Below are 23,775 nucleotides of genomic sequence, written 5' to 3'. Positions count from 1 at the left end.
GACTTATCTGTTCGGTCCAACTCCAAAAAACATATACTCTGAGCTGCCACTGCATCAAACACCAGCAGATCAAGGTCTACGTAGTTTACAGCTGGATCCGACTTAAAAGTGAGTATATATGGAATTCCTTGTTGCACGTTTCTTTCTTAACAAATTTAGCCCCTGATACAGTCTCCATAACATACTAATCCAGAACAAGGCCAAACATTTGCCAACATTAGCACAAGTCACCAATTTTCAATCAACAACACAGATAGGTCTATAAAAAAACACATCCACCCCCAAATATGTCTGCCACATTGAGCTCACCCTCAGTCAAGTATTTATAGGCATATCCAATTTCCTGAAATTTCTCCTTAGCACCTTCAGTGTGGTTCTGAAACAAAGAAAGTAATAATTCATCAAGATATTAAAATGAATTCTTACCATAAATTATTCTCAGACCAGATACTGTTGATGGGTTTAATGCAATTTTTCAGCACAAGATAGGCTATAAATAGTGGCCAATATAACTGGTGGAGTTAGAACCACTGACCCACGAGAAGCTACTGGCAAGCTTTCTCATGTACCCATGCTAGTCGAGCCTTAGACTCTAACCAACGCAGACGGAGGTGAACTCATTTATAAGTCAGGTAAAACTGAAAAGAACACAGATCCAAATCTGCCATTGCATAATGCACTTGCAAATCATGGTCAATGTTGATTGTTCTACTGAATACTCCTAACAAGCTGGCAAATCATGGTCAATGTTGATTGTTTTAATGAATACTCCAAACAAGCTGACAAATCATGGTCAATGTTGATTGTTCTACTGAATACTCCTAACAACCTGGCAAATCATGGTCAATGTTGATTGTTCTACTGAATACTCCTAACAAGCTGGCAAATCATGGTCAATGTTGATTGTTTTACTGAATACTCCAAACAAGCTGACAAATCTTGGTCAATGCTGATTGTTCTACTAAATACTCCTAACAAGCTGGCAAATCATGGTCAATGTTGATTGTTCTACTGAATACTCCTAACAAGCTGGCAAATCATGGTCAATGCTGATTGTTTTACTGAATACTCCAAACAAGCTGGTAAATCATGGTCAATGTTGATTGTTCTACTGAATACTCCTAACAAGCTGGCAAATCATGGTCAATGTTGATTGTTCTACTGAATACTCCTAACAAGCTGGCAAATCTTGGTCAATGCTGATTATTTTACTGAATACTCCAAACAAGTTGCACAGACACAGATTTGCCAGCACAGCATATGATGGCAGATCTGGGTCTATCTGCACTTCGCATCTGGGCCTGACTTACAAGCGAATACACAGAGCACTTTAATCAAACCTCTTTATCATGGTTATTTCTAATGACTAAACAATTTTGTCCTGACAGTGTACAGTTTAAGCATCATAAAGGTATTAGTGCATTGGACCATCACACAAGTACAATGGACATCACTGCTGATTAATTGGTGTGACTCATGTAATAGAACAGTGGGCAGTCACAAGTACTTTGGATAATCACTACTGCCTAATTGAAGTGACACGTGTAACTTGAAGAAAATGGCGATCAAAATTGGTAATGGAAACTTTGATGTATCACACATTTTATTGTCACAAACAGTAGATAGGACCTGGAATTTTTTTTACATTTTCTTTCCAAACGACATTTCAATTACACTGCAATTAACAATATATAAGGAAATTTTGATCAATGAAAATGTCACTCGCGCTGAGTGGAGGCAGTACTTTGATAAGTAAATATAAATTAAATAATTTTGTTATCAAATTAAATTTGTGTTCTAGCTCCATCTGTTAGTTCCTTTTAAGTGCAATAACCATAAAAGCAATATATCCTCTTGTACTTAAACATAAAATACATCAATCTACCATAACAACTATGTCCGCCAACATATCTGAGAACCATGTTTTGATAACTGACTTCCGGAAGTATTTGTTGTATTGCTGTACTGAATTAAAAGCTGGCCTATGTTGCATTATCATGTTAATTATGTCTTTTGAATCAAATAAAGGAGGTGGAATAAAAAGAAATGTTAAAAGGCATAAAAATCCAACAAACTTAAAATCTAGCAACCCCGGTCGTATGTTGAGTGATTTCACTTCATTTGATTAATCGAACAGTTATAAATGTTATTGTGTATGTAACATAAACTACTTTAAATTAACTGACTCTTTCATAACTGATCAAAGAAAACAAAGAAGCCAAGCAAAATGAATACTTCATAAAATAAAGAGCTTTATTTCACAGATACGGACCATTGTGGGCAAGCAAGTTTCAGAGAATTCTTGAACTGGCATTTAGAGAAATCCTCAAGGAGGATAAGAAGTTTCATTATTAATTCCAATGAATTCATGACATCAATATTGTACTAACTGAGCAATACAAAAGAGTTTTAATGTAGACAATTGTCTTATGAAATAAATGTTGCGTGTTTTCGAGAGAAAAAAAGAAATCTTGTTCGGTGGTGTATCAATAGCCAGTCTAGTTCCCTGCTCTGTGAAGTCTTGATTTGGCAAGATTATAGCAAACACCAGTAAGGGAGCCAGTCTCATCAAGAAAACAAAAAGCAGTGATGTATTACACAGATTTTGTTTTGTGTACATGTGATGGATGTTGAAGCCAGTTGGAATGATCTTTCATATGTTGGTCATTTTGAAAATAAATGTTATTTAAACAGCATAATGAACAACTTAATTAGAAAAGGCGCGTTATTAAAAATTATTATCAACATGATTGTAAAACAAGGAATCAGTCAATAAACAGCCCAGTTCCCTAATGCCACCCCCTCCCCCAACAGTTTTCTTGATGTCCAAGTGATTTTTTTTCTTCAATTTTTGGAGGTCACTTGGTAACCCGCATCTCACTTATAGTGCAGTCTATATTTGTGGACCACAATGTGCACAAGTTAGCGAGGGAGAGGTGTCTAAAAAAAACAATTTTTTTAATACTTTATTTCTCTTTCATGGTATGACCAGGGACCAATAAAATAAATCTGTCAAATGGGAAGGTGTGACAAAATACAAGACAAATATTTTAACTAAATATTTGTACAAATTTGGTAAAATGGAGGATACAGATGTGCTTATCATCACATATGGCCTTATTATCAGATAAATATGGCAAGCTTCAGAAGTGTTATAATTCAAATTGCACCAGAAGGCTTAAGTTAAGACTAACATTCTTGCCCGGCAAAGCTCAAATGGAATATTGCAAGAGAACAGACAGAAACATAAAACACTTGGATTAAAGACTAACCTTGTCAGGATGATATTGAAGTGCAAGTTTCTTGTAAGCTTTCCTGACCTCATCTGAAAAATAGTGAAAACAATTATATTCAAAAACATACTACCTGATTTCTGTTTGTGATTAGCACATTCCATCATTATAATGGTTATTAGCTCACTATTTCTGCAAAGATTAGCACACTATTTCTACAATGATTAGCACACTATTTCTACAATGATTAGCACACTATTTCTACAATGATTAGGACATTCCATTATTACTCCAAAAATTATCAGTACACTTCATTTTGCATGATAGGCTTTGCATTTGGTGACAAATGTGAAAGAATTTTGAAAGTGGTGATTTTTTAGTACTGACTAGCGAAAGTTGCTGAGACAAATTTTTGTAAAGTTAATTTTTAAGTGTTCATTGATATAAGCGACTCGGGCCACTTAATACCTGTTTTCACTATCTGCAGCAGTCAGTGGATCATGTTGGTAGATGATAAGATGTTATTTAAACATGATTGCAGCTAACTGCAACCTGTCAGTCTGTTTTGAGAAGCAGTCAAATGTGATCATTAGAAAATAAGGAATGAGCGGGAAATATACTCTACTGTTCAACAGGTTGGCAGAAAGATTTGATGTTATTTGCATGTGTTGTTAATTTAGGTTTATTACAAACTGTGAGTGTGAGACAGTTGGGACTGCTTAGAGTTTTATGGATTATTTACTTAGATAACATGTTTATGTGGTACATGTATGCGTTTAACTGAGTAATACAGGATGCTGCTACAATCACCCACTGTAAAGGGCCAGAGTCACTTATATCAATGAAAAATTAAAAATTTACTTTATTCAACAAGTCTGTATCGAGCACAAAGAATATGGCTAATCTAGCTCTGAAAAACAAAGATTTATATCCAGCTGCATCTGAGGCAGCTACCAGGTTACTTCTTGCCCCTATTTCTACTGCAGACTGTGAGAGGGGGTTCAGTCGTCAGAATCTGATCAAAACAAGCTTACGCAATTCAATGGGTAGAGTTATTCTTAAAAGTTTTATGAGAATTTCTTTTGATGGGCCAAGTACTGAGAATTTTGATTTCAAGAAGGCATTTAAGAAATGGTCTGGAGAAAAATGAGGAAGATATTGACGAAGTGTCAGTAACGCTCTTCATAAAAACTAAGCTGTATTTTGTATTATCAGTTGTAAAGAAACATTCTTATTCATTCTTGCTTTTCATATACTATACATTAAACTTCACATGTAAATAATGGTATTTTTATATTTATTAATCATTATTCCAGTGTTTCCCTTCATGCAAATTTGTGCATCAGGGATGCACGCTGGAGAAAATTGACGACATATTTTGTTGCCATGCGTTTTTCTGACACAAAGGATTTTCATAATGTGATCAGGATTTATTTAATACCCAATGCACTGGACGATGGATGGCATTGTATTTTCTTCTAGCATAGGCATTGACTGGTTCCCCGCTTTGTTGTGGATTAAAATTGTGCTGACTTAGAAAAATGCAACATAAAACACACCTGTAAGAAAAATGCAACTTAAAACACATACCTCTATTTCTTTTCTATAAAAAAAAGCAATTTTGATTTATCCAGTCCAAATAACAATAACAGTAAAAAGGAATCTATTCATGGTTTCTGGTCTGGAAGAATTTACTAAATGTTGTTCTTTGTATCAAATTATGTCCAATTTCAAGTGAGAAGATGCAATTTAAGGTCTTTCAGTAACAACGGCCTTACTTGATGTAGATAAGCATTGATTTGCATCGTTTGTAAGAGTCTGAAATCCCATTCCTTTCAAATTTCACATTTTCTTGAGTGATCTTTGAAAAATTGTTTAAAGCTTTTTCTGTCTCTTGTAAGAGTGGCCAAACTTCATATTGATTGTCATCAATCATATAAAAACTTGAAACACAAGCACTTGTGGATGGGATAGCCAGTCAACAAAATTAAAGTGGATAGTAGGAGTTATTTCCCCTTATTATGTCTAGATTGTACTTGGTTTAAATAAATCTAACTTATCCAGACATAATTGGGAAACTCTTCATGCCAGAATTCTTTCTATCATATTTGATCAAATTCTGATGAGTAGTATTGGGAAGAAGTAATTTAAATGTTTTACTTGTGTTAGTATTGGCAACCATATTTGATAGCAAAATAATACAATTTATACAAATCTGAAAGCCCATTTGGCCAGGATTTCTTTATTAAATGTATGGTATTATGAATTGAAAGAAAACATCATGAAAGCAAATATAATCTATTATATCTTTATTTCCTATTCAAAACAATTTTATTTGATCAATATTAAAGCACACAAAATTTGATAAAGTGAAGAAATATTTAATTCACATAAAATAAAATCATTACTATAGGTATGACTACCATTTTGTTTGCTCCCCACACACATTTATTTGTCAATCACATTGTGAATAATTATTGTTATTCTGCAGTTTTCAATACTGACTGGTGTTCTGGTTATTCTCCCATCACACATACTCATAATAACTGAACTTCTGATCATGCTCTACAATGTGATACAGTGTAGTTGGCGCTTTTTAAAAATTCTTACCCCCTCTCTCTTACATATATTCAAAACAAGTTCTATAATTCTTGATAGTTCAGTATATAATGCAGCTTGCAATCAGGGGCCCCAAATTCTACGTAACAACAAAAGTAAAGAAAAATAACGAATGTCAACTCTAAAGTCAATACCTTCTGATGAACCTTCTGAGAGACCCAGGATATTCAAACACTGCGATCGTTCGTGCAGTGGACTCCGCTTCGCCATGTTGTCAATTCAATTTATGACCTGCTGAATACAAACAAAATGCTGCAAAAAATAACTGATCTGACTATTTTGATCACATAGACATCTATGATGACATACAAAAGTTTTCAAAGTTTTCATTTGACCCCTGACACAAAAATCTCAATATTCCTTTGTTTTTAATCATGAGCTCGTATTCGTCAGGCTAAAGATTTCTTACAGCTTTAGAATTGTCATTAACTTTCTGTTTCTTGGAATCTGAGGATCAGATTGATTACCACTAAGCCTGCTACAGAAAATAAAATTGACTTCTTTAAGCTTTTGTGAGAAAATAATATGAGCCAGTGTATAACAATTCAATGAAAAAGGAAGAGGTTTTTTCATAGTTCATTACAAAGATTTTTTTACATAGTTCACAGCAAAGATTCTTTTTTTTTTGTACAAAAGCCACACACATTTACAGTTTCCTTCATTAGATCACTGACTGGTGACCACACAGATTTCCCCCATTAATACCTTTATTTTGCAAATGGAGAACATCTTCTCTATATAATTGTATATAATTTGGCAAACAATTAAAAATACAAACTTCTTTTCCTGGATCACTCCTTTTTATGTCACTTCTGCCAATTATTATTAAAAGATGTGAAAGCCATCACCACCTTTGATCCCTTAATTACTTATAACAATCTCATAAAACATCCCTAAAACACTAAGGATTAAAAAAGTATGGTAATCAATTAACAGCTTATAATTACACCAGTTTAAGATTTCCCATCCCAAGTAGACTGATTTCTATACTATGGGGACAGAACACATAAATTAGATTTCAACTATAATCATTATGTGTATTAGATAGCCAGAGGCAAATCAAAGATAACTTGGGCTAATGCTCCATCCCAATCAAGGATAATTAGGACTAATGCTCCACCCCTGGCCAATGAAGTATAATTAGGACTAATGCTCCACCCCAATCAAGTATAATTAGGACTAATGCTCCACCCCAATCAAGTATAATTAGGACTAATTATGTGTATTAGATAGCCAGAGGCAAATCAAAGATAACTTGGACTAATGATCTACCCCAATCAAGGATAATTAGGACTAATGCTCCACCCCAATCAAATATATTTAGGACTAATGCTCCGCCCCAATCAAGGATAATTAGGAATAATGCTTGACCCCAAATCATTGTGATGCATAAAAACATACAGGTTGAAATTTCTATACCATCTATACATCAGAAATGATTCAAATTTAAATACCAAGCATCAAAACTCAAGGGTATATATCTTCTGATAACCCTGTAATACAGTCAATAAGCTATTCTGAAAACTTGTTGCTTTGGGCTTTAACAACATTTCTAAGTGAAAGAGGGGCTACACATGGTGGCCAGTATAACTGATGAAGAAATAACCCAGGAAAACCCAGGTAAAAACGACAGACCCAAGGGAAGATACTGTCACATACCCACATAAGCGGAGCCCAAGACTTGAAGCAACACAGACATAGGTGAGATGACAGTGATCAGTAAAGGTGAGCGCTTTAGACCACTCTCTCACACACATGAAAATTTCTAATTAAAATGGCTATGGTTAGAAACCTGGTATTGAAATACCAACTACCATTTTCTTCATAAAAAAACAACCCAAAGTTAATCTAATTACTGAATTTCACTGCATACATGTATTGTCTGAGTCATTTCATAGTCATCTTTGTGTCCAGTATCTGTGGGGTCAGGGTCACTAATTTATTTTTATCTCCACCAATTGCAGTACATATAAATGCACATTAAAATAAATTATATACATAGCATCCTTAGAAATAGTCTTTTTACATCAAGAAGTGGAGTTGGTAGTGTTAATAATTTTGGATTTTCACATCGGCATAAGCAAGTACCTGTTGCTGTAGCGTTGTTTTGCATCTAGAGCAAGTACAATGTGATGGATTTGGTTGATAGTCATTTTATCTACCACACTTGGACATGTTCTCAGAAAGATATTTTTTGCATATGGAAACTGCATAATTGCTGCTGTTTTGAAGAATAACACATCAATGCCTTCCAAATTTAATTGATCACTTGAAATTGACAAAAAGATATGTTGATACATTGCAAAAGAAAGGATGTAGTGACCAAGATGAGCCCTGCATCTGATTAACTAGTGTAGTCTGAAATGGTATGAAAGAATAAATTAACAATTACTGTACAGATATCTCACTAGGATTTTAAAACTACCGTATATACTCATGTATAAGCCCATCTGCATATAAGCCCACCCACCCCCAAAACTGATCAGGTATAATAATAATAATAATAATGAGGACTTTGTATAGAGCCTAATCTTTAGAAGCTATAAGCGCTTTACAACATTAGACAAAACCTATAAGATAAAAAACATATAATGATATAATTACAAAAATAAACACCATAAAATTAGAAAACATTAAAAAACATGCTGAGAATATTTAAGGTAGGAAACATTATTAGGTCTTTAAGTTTGTTCTTGCAGTTGAAACAAGTGAGTTTTGAGATCACTCTGGAATGTAATCATTGTGTCTTTGTGTCTAAGTTCAGTGGGTATAAACAACAAAAAGAGCATGACCTGCATATAAGCCGACCCACAACTTTGAAACATAACATGATGCACGAGGCAAGTTCTAAATGCGTTTGTTTAGGCAAACTTATATTTTTTAAAAATTACATTTATGTTTATCTTAAGTAATTTATTTAATTTTCTGTTTTCTTACTGTTTCTGCCTACATAACATGTGTATAATCAGATGGAACGATGACAAGAATTTAGCAATCGCGAGTTGATGTAACACTAGCTTCCCTTTTGACTCGATTATTTTTTGTTTATGCATTGAACATTTTATATCAGTTGACTGGAAATTATATATTTACTTTGCTTTGAAATTGTAAATACTCGCTAGAATGTAATCCCAGTATGACAACACAATGAAGAACAATATGGTTCGATTCAACGCTCGCAATTAACCTACTGAACATATTTATATAATGGCGCCACCGCATGTATTTTGTAGGTTTCATTACTCGCTGAATTAAGTACATCCCTTGGAGTCGAATCATGAGCACCATAGCACTAAACTTAAATGATATTTCCAAAATACAATGAAGTTTCAAAAATAATGCTTTGAAAATTATGCTAATACTGCAAAAGCTGAGTTGTAGTTTGTTTTGGTAAGCGACCTTATACCGTACCTGTCAACTTTCATGCCAGAAGAAGAAAAAACAACTCCTGATCTTTTTGGGTCACTCCACAGCTACTTCCCAATTTCATATCTTATGATTTCTGCTGAGAACTCCCGATTATTACATTATATTGCTGTTGTTGTTGTTGTAGGGTTTAATGCCATTTTTCAACACACGATAGGCTATACATGGCGGCCAGTATTAATGGTGGAGGAAGAACACGGGAAAACCCCGGAAAGAACCATCGACCCATGAGAAGCTACTGGCAGGCTTTCTCACATACCCACATTGGCTGAATCTGAGACTTGAACCCACGCAGGCAGAGGTGAGACAAAAAGCCTTATTCAAAACACTAAGCCCGGTATCACACTTGGCTACAATTCCGTCCAAACTATCAGTTCTACCAACTTCAGCACTCTTCTCAATCTCATTACAATCTTCGTCAATTTGACATTTAACCCCAAAATATTTATCCAAGTTTTGCAAATGGTATTTTGTCCAAGTCTCGATGTGTCATGATTTCAAGGTCACATGCGCTACTTATTCTACTACACTAGGAAATGAACACAAAAATGACAGCTAAATTTGTTCATTTGATGTACTCTTATAATGATCACATGTACAACTCTGTCTTTCTGCATCTAAATTCAGTCATTGTAAATAACAGCAATGAGCAGGTAGTCGAAGCCTCTGAACCTGGTGTCCGGATATTGCGTCACGTTCTGTTGATGTACTCCTTATAATGACATCATTTTCGACTGGGTGTCTTTCAGCCACTGAATTAAGTCATTGTAAATATCAGCACAGCTAAGATGATCAATCGATCACACATTTTCACACTGAGCAGATGGATGAACCAGGACTGGCAAGCCTCTAAATTTGCCACCCGGCTAATGCGTGCATACTAAGGACTCATGCGTACATAATTTTCTGTGTCCAAGATAAAAAAATTGCATCCAAATATGAATGATTAAGCATTTCCAAGAAGCCTGAAGTAGTCAGCTTGGAAACCATTTTTTTAATATATATTCTAACAATTGATGTTGTTGTAGTGTTTAACGCCATTTTTCAGCATAAGATGGGTTATACATGGCGGCCAGTATAACAGGTGAGGAAGAACCCTGGAATACCCCGGGAAGAACCACCGACCTAACAAGGATGAGAATGGCATAAATGAACAGACGGTAAATATATGTTCTATATAAGTCTATAATCTGCATAATGGAAATACAACCATGATATCAGCACATATAAAACAACACCACTGACATACGTTTGAAAGCTAAAAAGACCATCATGCTGAAATATATATATATGTGTATTGTGAATCAAACATTTACACAGCATAGGTGCATTGTTTCACCCCTAACAAACATAAAGCTTTCCAAATTTTAGAGACCGCTCCGGTGTTCTAGAAGTTAGAGCATCCACCTCAGATGCAGGAGGTCGTGGGTTCGATCCATGGCAAAGTCATACCAAAGACTTATAACAATGTACTAACAGATACCTCGCTGGGCACTCAGCATTAAGAGGTTAGTATAATGTGACTGGGTGGAACATTATGCTACATGTCTGCGGCATGATGCCCCAGTGCTAGACATCACTATAAACTGCCACACTGCAGACATCGTAGCGATATGTTAAAGCTACGTTAAAAATCCAAATCACACAAACACACCAAATTTTTGAAAACTTCTACTGGGCACACACCAATCATAATGATCATTTACCCAAGGACCAGAGCAGAGGGAAATTGTATTAAATGTTTACAAACCTGAAGTTAAGTCAGTATGTCAGTATCCATTAAATATCACTACATAAGTTCATTTACTACAAAAGTCAGAGAATTCATCCTCATTGCCAAATAAAGATCTCAAATCCTCCATCATCATCTAATAAATCATCATGGTCTAGTCATAGTAAATATCATCTGACTCCCTTTCATTGGCCTCACTGTCATGTGTGGATGCTTATTTAGAGACTGAGCTTAAACTCTGTAAGTAAAGGTATTAAAGATATCAACCTCTGTTACTTGCCACTGTAACACACTAGCAGTGAAATCAAAAGGTTGTCAGGTGGAAAAAGAAGATATGGGATTACGGTTAATTATTTACTGCAAGAGTCGGACCTATGTTTGGCACTGAAAAAGTACATGTATTCACAGCTCACTGAAATGGTTTGTCAACAAAGTGAGTGCAGTCTTAAGAAGCTCTGGCAGAATATATGTATACAGTAAACTTGTATACCCAATGGTTAGAATATATGCATACAGTAAACTTGTATACCCAATGGTTCATTTTATTACCTGGGTTCTTATCAACATGTGGCATCCTAGAACCCAGATACCTACTGGCATCTTTGAACAAAGCCTACACTTAAAAAAAAGAAGCAGAATGAGATTCATTCGTGGATCATTTGCATGACACAAACACATTTCCGCTTGACAAAATTAATGGCAAGATGATCCTTCTTTCATTATGTTATGGCTGTCCACTCCAAAAACTCAAGACTGTAAAACTGAATTATTAAATTATTTACCTTGGGAAAAACTGCAAACACAAAGACTAGCCTATAATCAGTGTTTCCCTTTACCCTCATTTGTGCTTCAGTGACCCCCACATTTTTAATCTGATCCCCAGTTCTGATACCAAAGTTTGGTTTTTACTTAGTCTGACCCCCAGTTTTGACACAAAGAAGAGTTTTGACTCAGTCTTGCACCCCTAGGGGATACACTGCTATAATTGTTTGTATACCATAAGTATTGTAATACAAACTGAGAACCACCATTCACCATAAAAAAATTTTTTTATCAACAGTGGATACACAGCAGCCATGTGAATAGTCTTTGTAAAATTTTGTGCATGGGTACCATATGAAAAAAACACAATGGAAAAATGTCCCTATTTTAGTTAGTTTGTTCTAGTTGTAAATAATACTAGCCACCAAAGCTGTAATGGTACTGATGTGTTTATGTTATATTTAGCTGAGTTGACATGATTCAGAATATCTTGGACTTGTCCCCTATGTTCTCATTGTTCGCTGCGTAGGTAGTCTTTTCTACTGTGTAAGTCTTTCCAAAAGTTGATACACGGCGGCCATACGAATATATTAGATTCTAGAAATTGAGCCTGAATGTGGTTTCAATTAATGGGATGAACATTTCCTGTACATAAATAATTTATCTTACTTTCAGGACGAAATGAAAATACTGGGCCCTCGAATCAACTTAAATTTATGTGAACTTGAAAATTGCAGAATCCCACCAACAGCACAGATGCTAGAAGAAAAAAATACTTTACCTTAATGTTCATTTTAAATACGCCGTGTAATCTTAAAGATGTTGAAGCACAATGCTGATTCCTCTAAGACTAAATTCTCAAACTTGTAAATGACCATATCAGTTAGACCAGCTGTCAGACTTCGCTCACTACCCTTCCTGGAAGACCCCGTATGGAGTTATTGTGCACTTTCACTTTAATTATCAAAGTTTTGTTCCACACTAGGCCAAATCAATTTCTTAGCAGACTTTACATACAGTATAGTGTATTTAATCTATCTAAAAATCATACATGTGAAAAACCTGACGGTTTTCTTCTGAGTTCGAAAATTCGTCCACTTTCATTTTTAAATTTATCCTCCATAAAAACAAAGCGAACTCATCGCCTGAGTTGTTTTACTGAATATGAAGTGAAGCTAAGCAACATTAAATTATACATATTGATATTCAAATTTTACACAGCATAACAAATAAGCAATCGAAAATTAACAAATCCAGAAATAATATAATTACCAGTGAATATTTTATTCTATCAAATTAGGATGTTTTCGAATTTCGTTTCATAACAGAAATTTAAATGATTTTAGAATGATAGAATGGTCTTCGTACGTGGTAAGTTACTACAAACTGGTTCTCTTTCCTTACTTAACACTTAAAGTTGAGTGCGGACGGTTCTATGTAAGAATCGAAACCAGCCTGATCACTTTCACTCCACCAATTTGGGTAAAAGTTAGGAGCCGTTATCACTCTATACGGCGATTGAAAATAATTAGGTATTAAATGTTTATACAACTGAATACTAAGTTTAGTCAAGTAAGAAAGGTACATTTTCAACTGTAAACCTAAAAAACGATACCCAGTGAAAATGACTCGTGAAAAAGTAACGACATTAGAAAATGAGCCTTCTAGTTTGACCATGTTTGATTGGTCCGTTTGAATTTAACTCGGCGTCGGCTTTCACACAGTGGATATAAGTGCCCAAGCAGATCAAAGGACTATGTTCCTCTAACGCAATCTTGGTAGATCCGGATTATGTACCGCCTAAGCAGAACACAAGTTTTCTCGGATACGTTTGAATTAAAATTCTGCCACGAACAGAGTTCGAAACAACTCCGCGCTTTAGAATAAAATTATGCATTTAATTTTACTCCGAAAATATAAAAAATTTAACTAACAAGACTATACCACTAACTACTTATCTGAATAAAAAGTTCTTTCCTCTCGATAATTATATACAGTTCAGGTGGCCTAGTGGTTAGATAATGAGGTCGTGGGTTCGAACCCCGGCCGAGTCATACCAAATACTTTTTTAAAAAATGGTACTAACAGCTGCCTCGCTTGGCGCTCAGCATTAAGAGATTAGTGTTAGGAGTGGTCGTCCTGGTGTTAGTATAATGTGACTGGGTGGGACATCATGCTATGTGTCTGCAGCATAATGCCTAGTGCTAGACATCACTATAAACTGCCACTCTGCAGACATCGTAGAAACACGACTGATTTATTTTAAAGCTACGATGAAAATCCGAATCACACACACACACACACACACACACACACACACACACACGTTAATTCAAGTGGATCCCATTGACGCAGTCTTTGGACCGATTCATGAAATTCTGCTCCTACATTCTCGGTACCCTGGATGTACTATATCTTCATCCGATATTGTTGCAGGAACAGTGACCATCTCGTAAGGCGTCCATTCGAGAGTTTCGCCTGTGCCAAGTAGGCAAGCGGTTGGTAGTCTGTCTCCACAATGAACTTTCTCCCGTACAAATACAGCTCGAACCTTGATACGCCATACACGATTCCGAGACATTCCTTCTCCGACAGGGAGTAGTTCTTGTCAGCTGCGGTCAGTTTCCGACTGCCATACGCAACGGAGGAAAAAAAATAGTCGCATCATGTTCTTTCAGCAACACTGCGCTGAGATTAGTATCGCACGCGTGAATGAGCAGAACGAATTCCTTGGTCAAGTGGAAACGGACAACGACAACTGATTTCACACACGCATCGGTCCAGATAACCTTATTCGGGGTCCTCTTCTTGGCCAGCGGTCCAGCAATCGAGCTGAAATATTTTACATACTTCCGGTAATAACCAGCTAATACTAAGAACGACCGTACTTCGGTCTTAGTAGTGGGATATATTGCGTTTCGAAGTTGCTCCACCTTAGACTTATCTGGTGACAGTGTGCCTTGTCTAAGAGTATGTCACAAGTAGTCCAACGTGCGAAATCCGATGCTAACAGCCATTAGAAGATCGTTCATATCACGCAAGGGTTCCATTAAGTTTGTCATCATTCAGGTGAAGATGCTCGGTTCGTTTTGGACTCCAAAGAGAATGACCAACCATTGGTAGGATCCATCTGCCAGTTTTGGCTTATCCTCTTTCCTCACATGGATCTGCCAATAACCCTTAGTCAAATCCATCTTGGAGAACTATTTCACTTTAGACACGGTGGCGAAAGTGTGCTCAGAATCCGGTAACATTTCAGCCTGGAACTTCGTTCCCGGGTTACCGTACCATAGTCCACTCACAAATGACAAGTGACATCTTTCTTCTGCACCAGAAGCACTGGAGAACTGTATGTGAAGACTGCAGGCTCTATTACTTCCAACTAAACCAGTTCTTCAGCTTCCTTTCTCACAGCTTCTGACTTCGCGTGGGGTAAAGGCTAAGGTGAGCGTTTGACTCGCTTGTCGTCCATCAGTTTTAAGCTAAATTCAGCAAGTGATATATTCCATAGAAGTTCCATTAACACATCGGCATACCATGCTAGCAGCGTCTCTAGCGTGTCATATTGCTTCATAGTTAGCGATGGTCGCACTTCACCTCGAATAGTATTGTTACAAGCCAAGGGTCATTACTTGACCAAGCGGTTGTCAAACCATGCCGCGATACTCTCTAGAAGTCATGAGTTTACCCCAGCTTTCCAAAGACTTCCATACAACTTCAGTTGTAAATTAGAAAGCCCAACGTGTCCATTCTATACCTACATTTTACTTTAATTAATGTAAGACCACAGATAAAACAACCTGCCAAGTATCTACCAACCGCACATCTGCATGGTTTATCTTCATCATGTTTCCGTACCGCCAACCGTTTCACGCCTTAGAAAATATACGAGTATTCCTTAACACTTGGAACTATTTCAAGTCCGCCACCTTAGGCCAGTCAATGTAATGCTTTCCAGGCACATTTGTCCAATATAACTGCATCACATTTTTGCCCCCATGGCGACATAAACGGTATCTGCCAAGTCCCTTCTTATTTATTCTCTTTACCGGTTTCCTACCGTAAATACTGTCACTGCAGTCACACCACCAATGTACACAACTATATTTTAATATGGACTATCTTACTCTAGGCCATTGACATTCATTCGGTTTTGGCCTGAATTCACTACTAATGAACTATGGCATCATGGAAACTCACTAACACTTCACTCCGTGACGTTTGCTCATAATAATTGGCTAATGATTTCGGGGTAGGGATATTTCCATTGCGCCGAATTCCAATAACCACACAAGTAATCAGACAAATCTAAGAATTCCTTAAAACAGCGCGCTATGACCAAATGCGCATACTCCATTATTAGAACAGTACATCTTCCTTCTAACTAATGTATTTGTTAAGATCTATAATTGGTCTTGTAAATGAAATATTTTTTTTTTATAAATTTGAAGTATTTATCTTCGTCAGTACGTATTTTTGCATTGGTTCCCATTTCTTCAATTGTCCATCCTTTTTCCAAAGACACGATTATTCATATACTTTAAACAAAGGACTCGTTACTTACTTTTGTTTTCAAAGATGTATTTAGATTTAGCATTACATTAGCTTTGACTTTGTGTATCTTTTATAACTGTATTCCAAAGATGAATATACAACATCAGATTAGGATAGTATTTGTTTTTATCGTACGTTTCCTTTGTAGTCTCCTTTTCAGATATGACATTTGTCGATGGAATTATGATTCCATTATTTTTGTCATTTGGTTAATATGTATTGGTCATTGATCCTCAAATAGGTTTCAGAAATCGATTGTAAAATAGTTCTTCTGTAAACTATATCTTCATTTTTATTGTAAATTTGGATAACAAAGTTTAGGTAAAAACAAAATCCTGATTGTGTGTTTTGCTCTTTGTAATTGTCCATAACGTGTTTGGGCCCTGATTGCAATTATATATAAATTTAATGATACTGTCAGACACAATATATAACAAAATAAATGGTTAATTTATTTAATAGTTTTCAACATTATCGAAAGAAACATTTTCTACCATGCTGTCTATGGGGTTGGCTGTTTTACGGCATATTTTTTGTATTCTGCCAATTTAGAACATCACAAGTTCTGACACTTATTGCAAATACATATGTATCGTCTATTTATGATGATACCAGCCCTGGATATTTTTTCACCCCAAAATAATAATAATTGTCTTCGTTAATTGTATTATTAATATGTGTACGTGACTGTTTTATTGTCTCTCTTTGCATTACTAACTAGTATAATGCATTAATTTGAAGTAGTCTATGCATCCACCTCCTCAAATACTGGCTTATAAATATTTACTAACGTTTTCAATTCAGGTTCAATCTTTATATAATCTGTACTCATTGGACATTTCCTAAACAGTTGTTTAAATTTATCTAAGTAGTAATTTGGGGCAAATACTGACTATCCCATATCAGGTCTATAACTGACTGCAATGCACTAAAATGAAATGAACATCCCAAGGAAGAATGTTGTATCATTTATCTATTTTGGTAAGTGTGTTTGTGAATTTCCTGCTAATGACGCTATCTTTCCATATGTACTGTTAAACTTATTTTTTTAAATTCCACCCTATTTTTATATGTGTAGCCTGAGTTTCTGCGTTTTAGTTACTTCATATATTTATGTTATGGGAATTATGATACATATCATGAATAGTTACTTTAATTGTTTTCACCTAAATTTTGTGCATATAAATATTACCGTGCTAGGACTAATGAATGGTACGTTGTGATATTTGCCAGGCTTTGCCGTCTTCGCAAGTTAACGTACATGCGCCTATAAAATTATAATCTGACCCCCCAAGTGCCTCACACAACTACTGACATAGTCAACGTGTCCTGTGTGGTTAGATGTAAATCAGAGTTTATAATATCGAGGACTAGTTGTTCATCGTTTATATTTTATTTATTTATCTATTTCATTTATCTATTTACAATATTTCTTCATTTATTTATCATATTGTTCTATAAATATATCCTCATTAATCGTTATAAGGAACGCAAAATCCGTCTCGACTTGGGCGTTGTTTTAAGTAATTGAACTACAACAATAGACCAGTCAGTTTCAGAAAAGTGCCTGACGAGATGGCGGGACTAAAGTATCCTAAATCTTGAAATTTTACCATTTATTTAGATGTGTAGCTTGGATTTTAGCTGCTCTATCAAAAGTAATGCATATATTGTTTCTTTCTAAAAACTTGCATGTGTTCCTTTGCCTTTGACGATTGCCTGTTCACAATCACTTTTCATTTACCTACAGTGTAGTTGCGTTTTTGTCTATGGATTGTTTATCTTTATTTTCCATGAAATATTTCGGTTATTATCAGGTGAAAATGTTATAAATTTATCCTAATTTATATTATCATTATCCCTTCAACACCCGTCAGTTGATAGTCTCGGAGTCTGTCTGAGATGTCTCTGACTATATTTATCCCGTTCGAGATAGTTGGACAGTTGAAGTACGTGCTCATAACAGTCCATTAGTCCTACATGTAAGACATAGCACATTTTGATTTTGTTGAGGTGCTATGTCTTACTATCCAAATAACGGCCTTGTATAGTGTGTTCCGATGTCATTGACATCGGAATGAGTAATCAAAGTTTCAGGAACATCTCACACATTTGGCAGCCTATATCGACATTTTTCCACTAATTTATGTGTAATTATTATACTTACTGTGCTGTCTTTATCCTGGTGGAATGAAAATATGACACTAGCAAATTGATGCATTTTCACGTTCTGTTGACATACATTTGAATTTGTTGCAATGCAACGGTAGTCGAAGTATGCCGAAGTAAGTTCAAGTAGGTTGATGTTTGGGATATGTTTCTTGAACAGAACGAACCTTTGCTTACAGTTCCAATAGGCATAATATATTTTTATTCATTTCGTTAGAAAATAATGTTTCAACTTTATCCAATTTCGGCATTCTCGGCTTTCATCGCTTTCCAGCCAAATGAAAAGTAGGCCAAAGAAACTTGAAAATGGGTCCATTTCTTTTGTGAGAATTTGAATTTATTAGAGAAAAGGCATCATAGTAAGTAAAGTCTGACTAAAACATTATAACTTTACTTTGTAGAAAAGCGTCATTACTTTAATTGTCAGTTGTGTGAAATATTCCTGAAAATTTTACTTTCGTAACGATGTTAGTCGACATCAAAACACACTACACAGCGCCTTTAGTTAGGCTGTAAGACCCTGACGCCAACAACATAAATATCAGCATTGAGTCTTACAGGTAGGACTAAACAGTATGTATGAAAACCTGGAGTAAGCAGAAGCCCCTAATCCAGACTTTAACAATATAGGGTAGTAACCTTAATCATGGGCTACCAAATGTAAGAGACATTGTATCAAATGAAAACTATGGTATGATCAGTTGACTTCAAAACTTCACACAATGTATTTTGGATCAGTCTGCGGAGTCATCTCTTTGACTTAGTCCGAGTTTCCTCTGACCCTTGCCACCCTATTTTTTATATTTGGACATTTATGTTGGAGTGTAGGGTCAGAGACCATTGCCTATTGAAAAGTTGGAATTTGCCAACACCATTTGGTGTCCGCATAGGGTAGCCACTTACTAGCTGACCTAGCAAACTTGAATGACTTTTCATCGAGATACACCTACATTGCTTAGTATTGCAATATATCACAGTTCAAAAAATCTGTTGATATTCAACCATAGACTCTATGAAAGTAGATGCGAGAAGCCTTTTGTTATTTACACATTGTGTTGAGTTCAGCATGTGGCATATACCGTATCTTCTACTTTCAATTAACCAATACATGTATTTAGGCCAAATTACAAATATATGTGGTTCTGGTTGCATTGAAATCAGGGTTGGTAGTTTGGTACAAACTTTTTTTTATTTGTTAGTCCAGATTGATTGAAATGAAGAAGAAAAATATAATTTGCATCCTGAATTAACTTAGCTTTTAGTTACATCATTTTTTGGAGGTGGGTGTATTTTTTTCATTTAAAAAAAAGAACATAAAATGTTTGCAGTAGATACAGTTCCTGGAAATTCTTTTTGTACATTATCAGCCTTTTAAATGGACAATTGTTTAGATTAATATGATGTAGTTATTCTGGGTTGAATGCCATTTTTCAGTGCAAAGTAGGATAAACATTGAGGCAAGTATAACTGGAGGAGGAAGAATCCAAGAAAACCAACATCCAACAATAAGCTGCTATCAAGCATTCTCATTTACCCACACTGACCAATTTCGAGACTTCAGCCTACATGGATTATTCTTTTTGTTTCCACTGAAATGGTTAGTTGTGTAGAACCTGCCTTGAAAGACAACCCTGCCTGCCATAAACTAATGGTCTTTCAAGACAGGTGGTCTCTCATAACAGGTCCCAACACTATATAATCAATAAATATGTGCATGGAGATCATGGTCTCTCAAAACACACAGCTGCCAACTGTCCCGTATTTTTCTATATTTGTCCCGTAAATAAATACGGGTGTATGTTTTTTGTTGTTAAAAAATCAGTTTTTTCAAAATGAACAAATATTTTAAAAAAATTTCTTGCAATTTTCTGTTTTGAATGGGACCTGGTTCCATTATTATAGTAAATGTGTTGCATGTATGAAATACAATTGGTCCACTCAAAATCGAGGATGCCATGCCAAATTTTAACTGCCAGCCACCCTATTGGATTTCGCAGAGAATCTGCTGCTATCACTGTATCTCATCTTGATGATTTCAAAAAGAAAAGCCGAAGAGTCATAATGTACTCCAGCAATGAAAAGAAAGCAGAACTGGAAGGACAAGTATTCCGTCATCTTTAAATATGTGAAACCATCTCGTAAAGGAGAAAATATCGCTTTTTGCAAATTGTGCAATTGTGATTTCGCTATTGGGCATGGAGCAGAACATGACATAAAATATCATGCAAAAGCTAATAAACATCAGCTTGCTGTTTCATCGTCAACAACACAGCCTGAACTGAAGTTTATATTTACCAGAGAGAACCTTGAGGTAATTCGATCAGAAGTTCCTGTTAACTAAATATCTTTTAGAAAGGAACCTTCCTCTTTCAGTTGTTAGTGAGACTGGTGATTTATTTTGCACATTTTTCCCAGACAGCAACATCGCCAAGGATTACTTGTGTGCTAGAATGAAAACACTGGCTATCATTAATGAGCTGGCAACAGACGACCATAACTACATTGTGAAAAGACTGAAAGGTGCGTAGTTTTAGAGCTTCTGAGTTTTTATTTTAACTGTGAATTGTGATACCAGATCTGCTCGCTCACTGAAACAATACTCTCCTGCAATAGTGTTGATGGACTGTGGATACTGATGTCAAAGGTGAAGAATTCATGTCAAGACTGTCGTTACGATTGTCTGAGTTATTTTATGTTAGGTCTTCATTCTTTACCACACTCTAATGCTGATTGTGAGAGGATTTTTAGTTCAGGAGAAAAAAAATCACACACAGATCAGATCATCGATGAAAGATGGTACAGTGAAATCAATAATGATTGAAAAGACAAGGTGTGGAAAAGATTCATATAAACATCCTGTGTCTGATGAATTACTCAGAAGGTGCAAGAGTGCAACAAGTACATCTTTGACATTAAATAATTAAGTAACTTACTGACCTACTTTAGTGACGGTTGTAGATATTGTAAATAGTTATGTATGCAGAAAAATTTAAAAATCAGTATTTCTTCCTGAAAATCAGTATTAAGCAGTGAGTATTTTTGTAGTCGGGGGTTGGCAGCTATGAAAACAGGTGGTCTCTCATAGCAGAGGTCTGTAGGACAGGTTTTACTGTATTGGTAAAATAACCCTGTTATAAAGGAGCTAGATAACCACCCTCACCCTGAACTCCCACTGAGTTTTCCATATTGCTTCTGGTATCTTTTTTTAGTTGAATATAAAATTGGAAATATGGATCAGTACCAATTTTTTTTCTTTCTTTTATCAGGTGACAGCAATGTTCAAAGCGTTGGACAAGGTCAATTATGACCACATGGTCCTTAATGAGAAACATGAGGTGAGGAACCCACAGTTGAAGCCAAAATCCCTGGTCAATTTTAGCTGTCAGGTGATCAACAATTACCCAGAGCTAGTCAGTGAGGCCATGCATGTTCTTCCGGTCCATCTATCACAGACGTTACTTCAGAATGCAATTGTGTGCACTCAGCGACAGGCAGTCAATGAGATAATTGCTAATTGGCCATTACAGACTCTCTGGTAGGCACCTGTCAAACTGAAGTCATCTTAAACCCAACACTACAGATAGGCCACATACCTTTTCATACATTTCTCTGTCAAACTGCTGTCATTTTACACACAACACTAAATATATGCCAGATACCTAATCATACAGTACTCAGTCAGACTGCGGTCATTTTACACACAATGCTACAGATAGGCCAGATACATAATCATACAGTTCTCTGTCAAACTTCTGTCATTAAAAACCCAACACTAAATATATGCCAGATACATGTTCATACAGTAATCTGTAAGACTGTTGTCATTTTACACCCAACAGTAAAGATAGGCCAGATCTATTTATACAGCCAGATTCATACAATACTCTGTCAAACTGCAGTCATCTTATACCCAATGCTACAGATAGGACAGATCTTATTTATACCGCCAGATTCATATAGTACTCTTTTGAACTTCTTACTGCCAACACTACAAATAGGCCATTTACATATTCATACATTACTCATTATAGTGCCCTTCATTATAGCACCATTTCTTTTAAAAGGTGGGTATGACAATGAACCCCATTTCATTGGTGGTGGTAGAATTATATGTATAGTGTAGTTAAATGCATTACACTCGGTTCCATAGAGTAAATCAGGCCAACCTGTATGTAAAAGTGATCTTCTTCACAAGCCCGAATGGTGGCCTCTATTGACTGGCTTTATTATACTCATATTTAAACGGGGTTTAGTAGTGTATGTATACTTGCCTATAGATGAAATATGCCTTAATTTGCATAAAATTGAAAATTTGTTTGCCCCCAAAATGGGAGTATTTAGTGTTTGATTGTAGACAGTTAATAATTATTAGGCATATAAATTTCTTTTTTCACTTTTATTTCCATAACCAAATCAATTTATGTTTGGAATCAGCCCACACTGACCTTACGGATTTGACAAATCCTACTCCTAGGTCAGGTCTCTGTGTGGGTCCATATGATTCTTATGGAGGACATTTTTATGTTTGGAGTATTACATCAGCACACACTGATCTTAATGACTTCACTGCACCATTTGGAATATTGTATCATCCCAATATTTGCTTTATTCTTGTACTTTGTTGTCCCAAGGGTTACCTCCCATGAGGTTGGACACTTTTTGTTAATTTTGTTTTCTTCTTCTGATATTTTAATAATTCATTACTCTGTAAATTACATAACTGAAATAATATTATGATCCCATTTTTACCTTTGTATCGCATGATGGTTCTTCTCATCTGGATGTTCAGCCACTTCTGGCATGCGCAATATGCTTTTTGGTTGGGACTGCAACTTGTGCTGGTGGTATTCCTATTTTTACTCCTAGTTTTAAAATCCCAGCAAGACCTCTATGTGGATATCCTTCCATACATTAATCCATCCACACCCTAGATAAGCATCGTTGTTAAAGAATCACGTCACTTAATATGTCAATAAATATTTATGTGTACAATGCCATTTATAAAATTTTTAGCAGTGAACTCTGTAAAAGCTGTGGGCAGATTATGTTTAGGATATAGTTGGAGTAGGTGGGTGTTGCATCAAATTTTCACTCTGTTTGGAATAAATAGGAAATAGTTGGAGTGGGTGGGTGTTGAATCAAATTTTCACTCTATTTGGAATAAATAGGATCTTATAATCTTCCTTGCTTTCCATGTTATTCCTGTTCCAGGGTCATGCCCCTGTTCCTTCAGAGCCATACAAAGGATTTTCTAAGGTATTGTATAAAGCAGCAAATTTC

At 35.7% G+C, this 23,775-nt stretch overlaps 2 protein-coding genes across 5 annotated transcripts in view; one reads left to right on the top strand and one right to left on the bottom strand.

Annotated features, from left to right (window-relative positions):
* LOC149784569 (uncharacterized) overlaps positions 1–12,921 on the bottom strand; it is a 77,030-nt gene extending 64,109 nt beyond the window's left edge. For 2 of the 4 annotated variants that reach the window (XM_089932641.1, XM_089932645.1), the window contains exons 1-4: positions 12,554–12,921; positions 5,987–6,083; positions 3,273–3,325; positions 310–376 (exon numbers count right to left, since the gene is read on the bottom strand). In XM_089932641.1, the coding sequence (XP_089788767.1) occupies positions 310–376; positions 3,273–3,325; positions 5,987–6,062 (196 nt within the window). In that variant the 5' untranslated portion in view covers positions 6,063–6,083; positions 12,554–12,921. Of the gene's footprint in view, positions 1–309; positions 377–3,272; positions 3,326–5,986; positions 6,087–12,553 lie in introns of all 4 variants that reach the window. The other 2 variants (XM_089932643.1, XM_089932644.1) reach the window with 2 other exon arrangements.
* Positions 12,922–17,874: 4,953 nt separating this feature from the next.
* LOC149784568 (uncharacterized) overlaps positions 17,875–23,775 on the top strand; it is a 31,264-nt gene continuing 25,363 nt past the window's right edge. Inside the window, exons 1-2 of the mRNA XM_089932640.1 lie at positions 17,875–17,984; positions 21,762–22,030. Of these exons, the coding sequence (XP_089788766.1) occupies positions 21,771–22,030 (260 nt within the window). The 5' untranslated portion in view covers positions 17,875–17,984; positions 21,762–21,770. The remainder of the gene's footprint in view (positions 17,985–21,761; positions 22,031–23,775) is intronic.

This window comes from Sinohyriopsis cumingii, chromosome 14 (genome assembly GCF_028554795.1).
Source record: "Sinohyriopsis cumingii isolate HCF-2022 chromosome 14, ASM2855479v2, whole genome shotgun sequence".
Classification (NCBI taxonomy): Eukaryota; Metazoa; Mollusca; class Bivalvia; order Unionida; family Unionidae; genus Sinohyriopsis; species Sinohyriopsis cumingii.
This window is presented reverse-complemented; position numbering and strand designations above follow the sequence as displayed.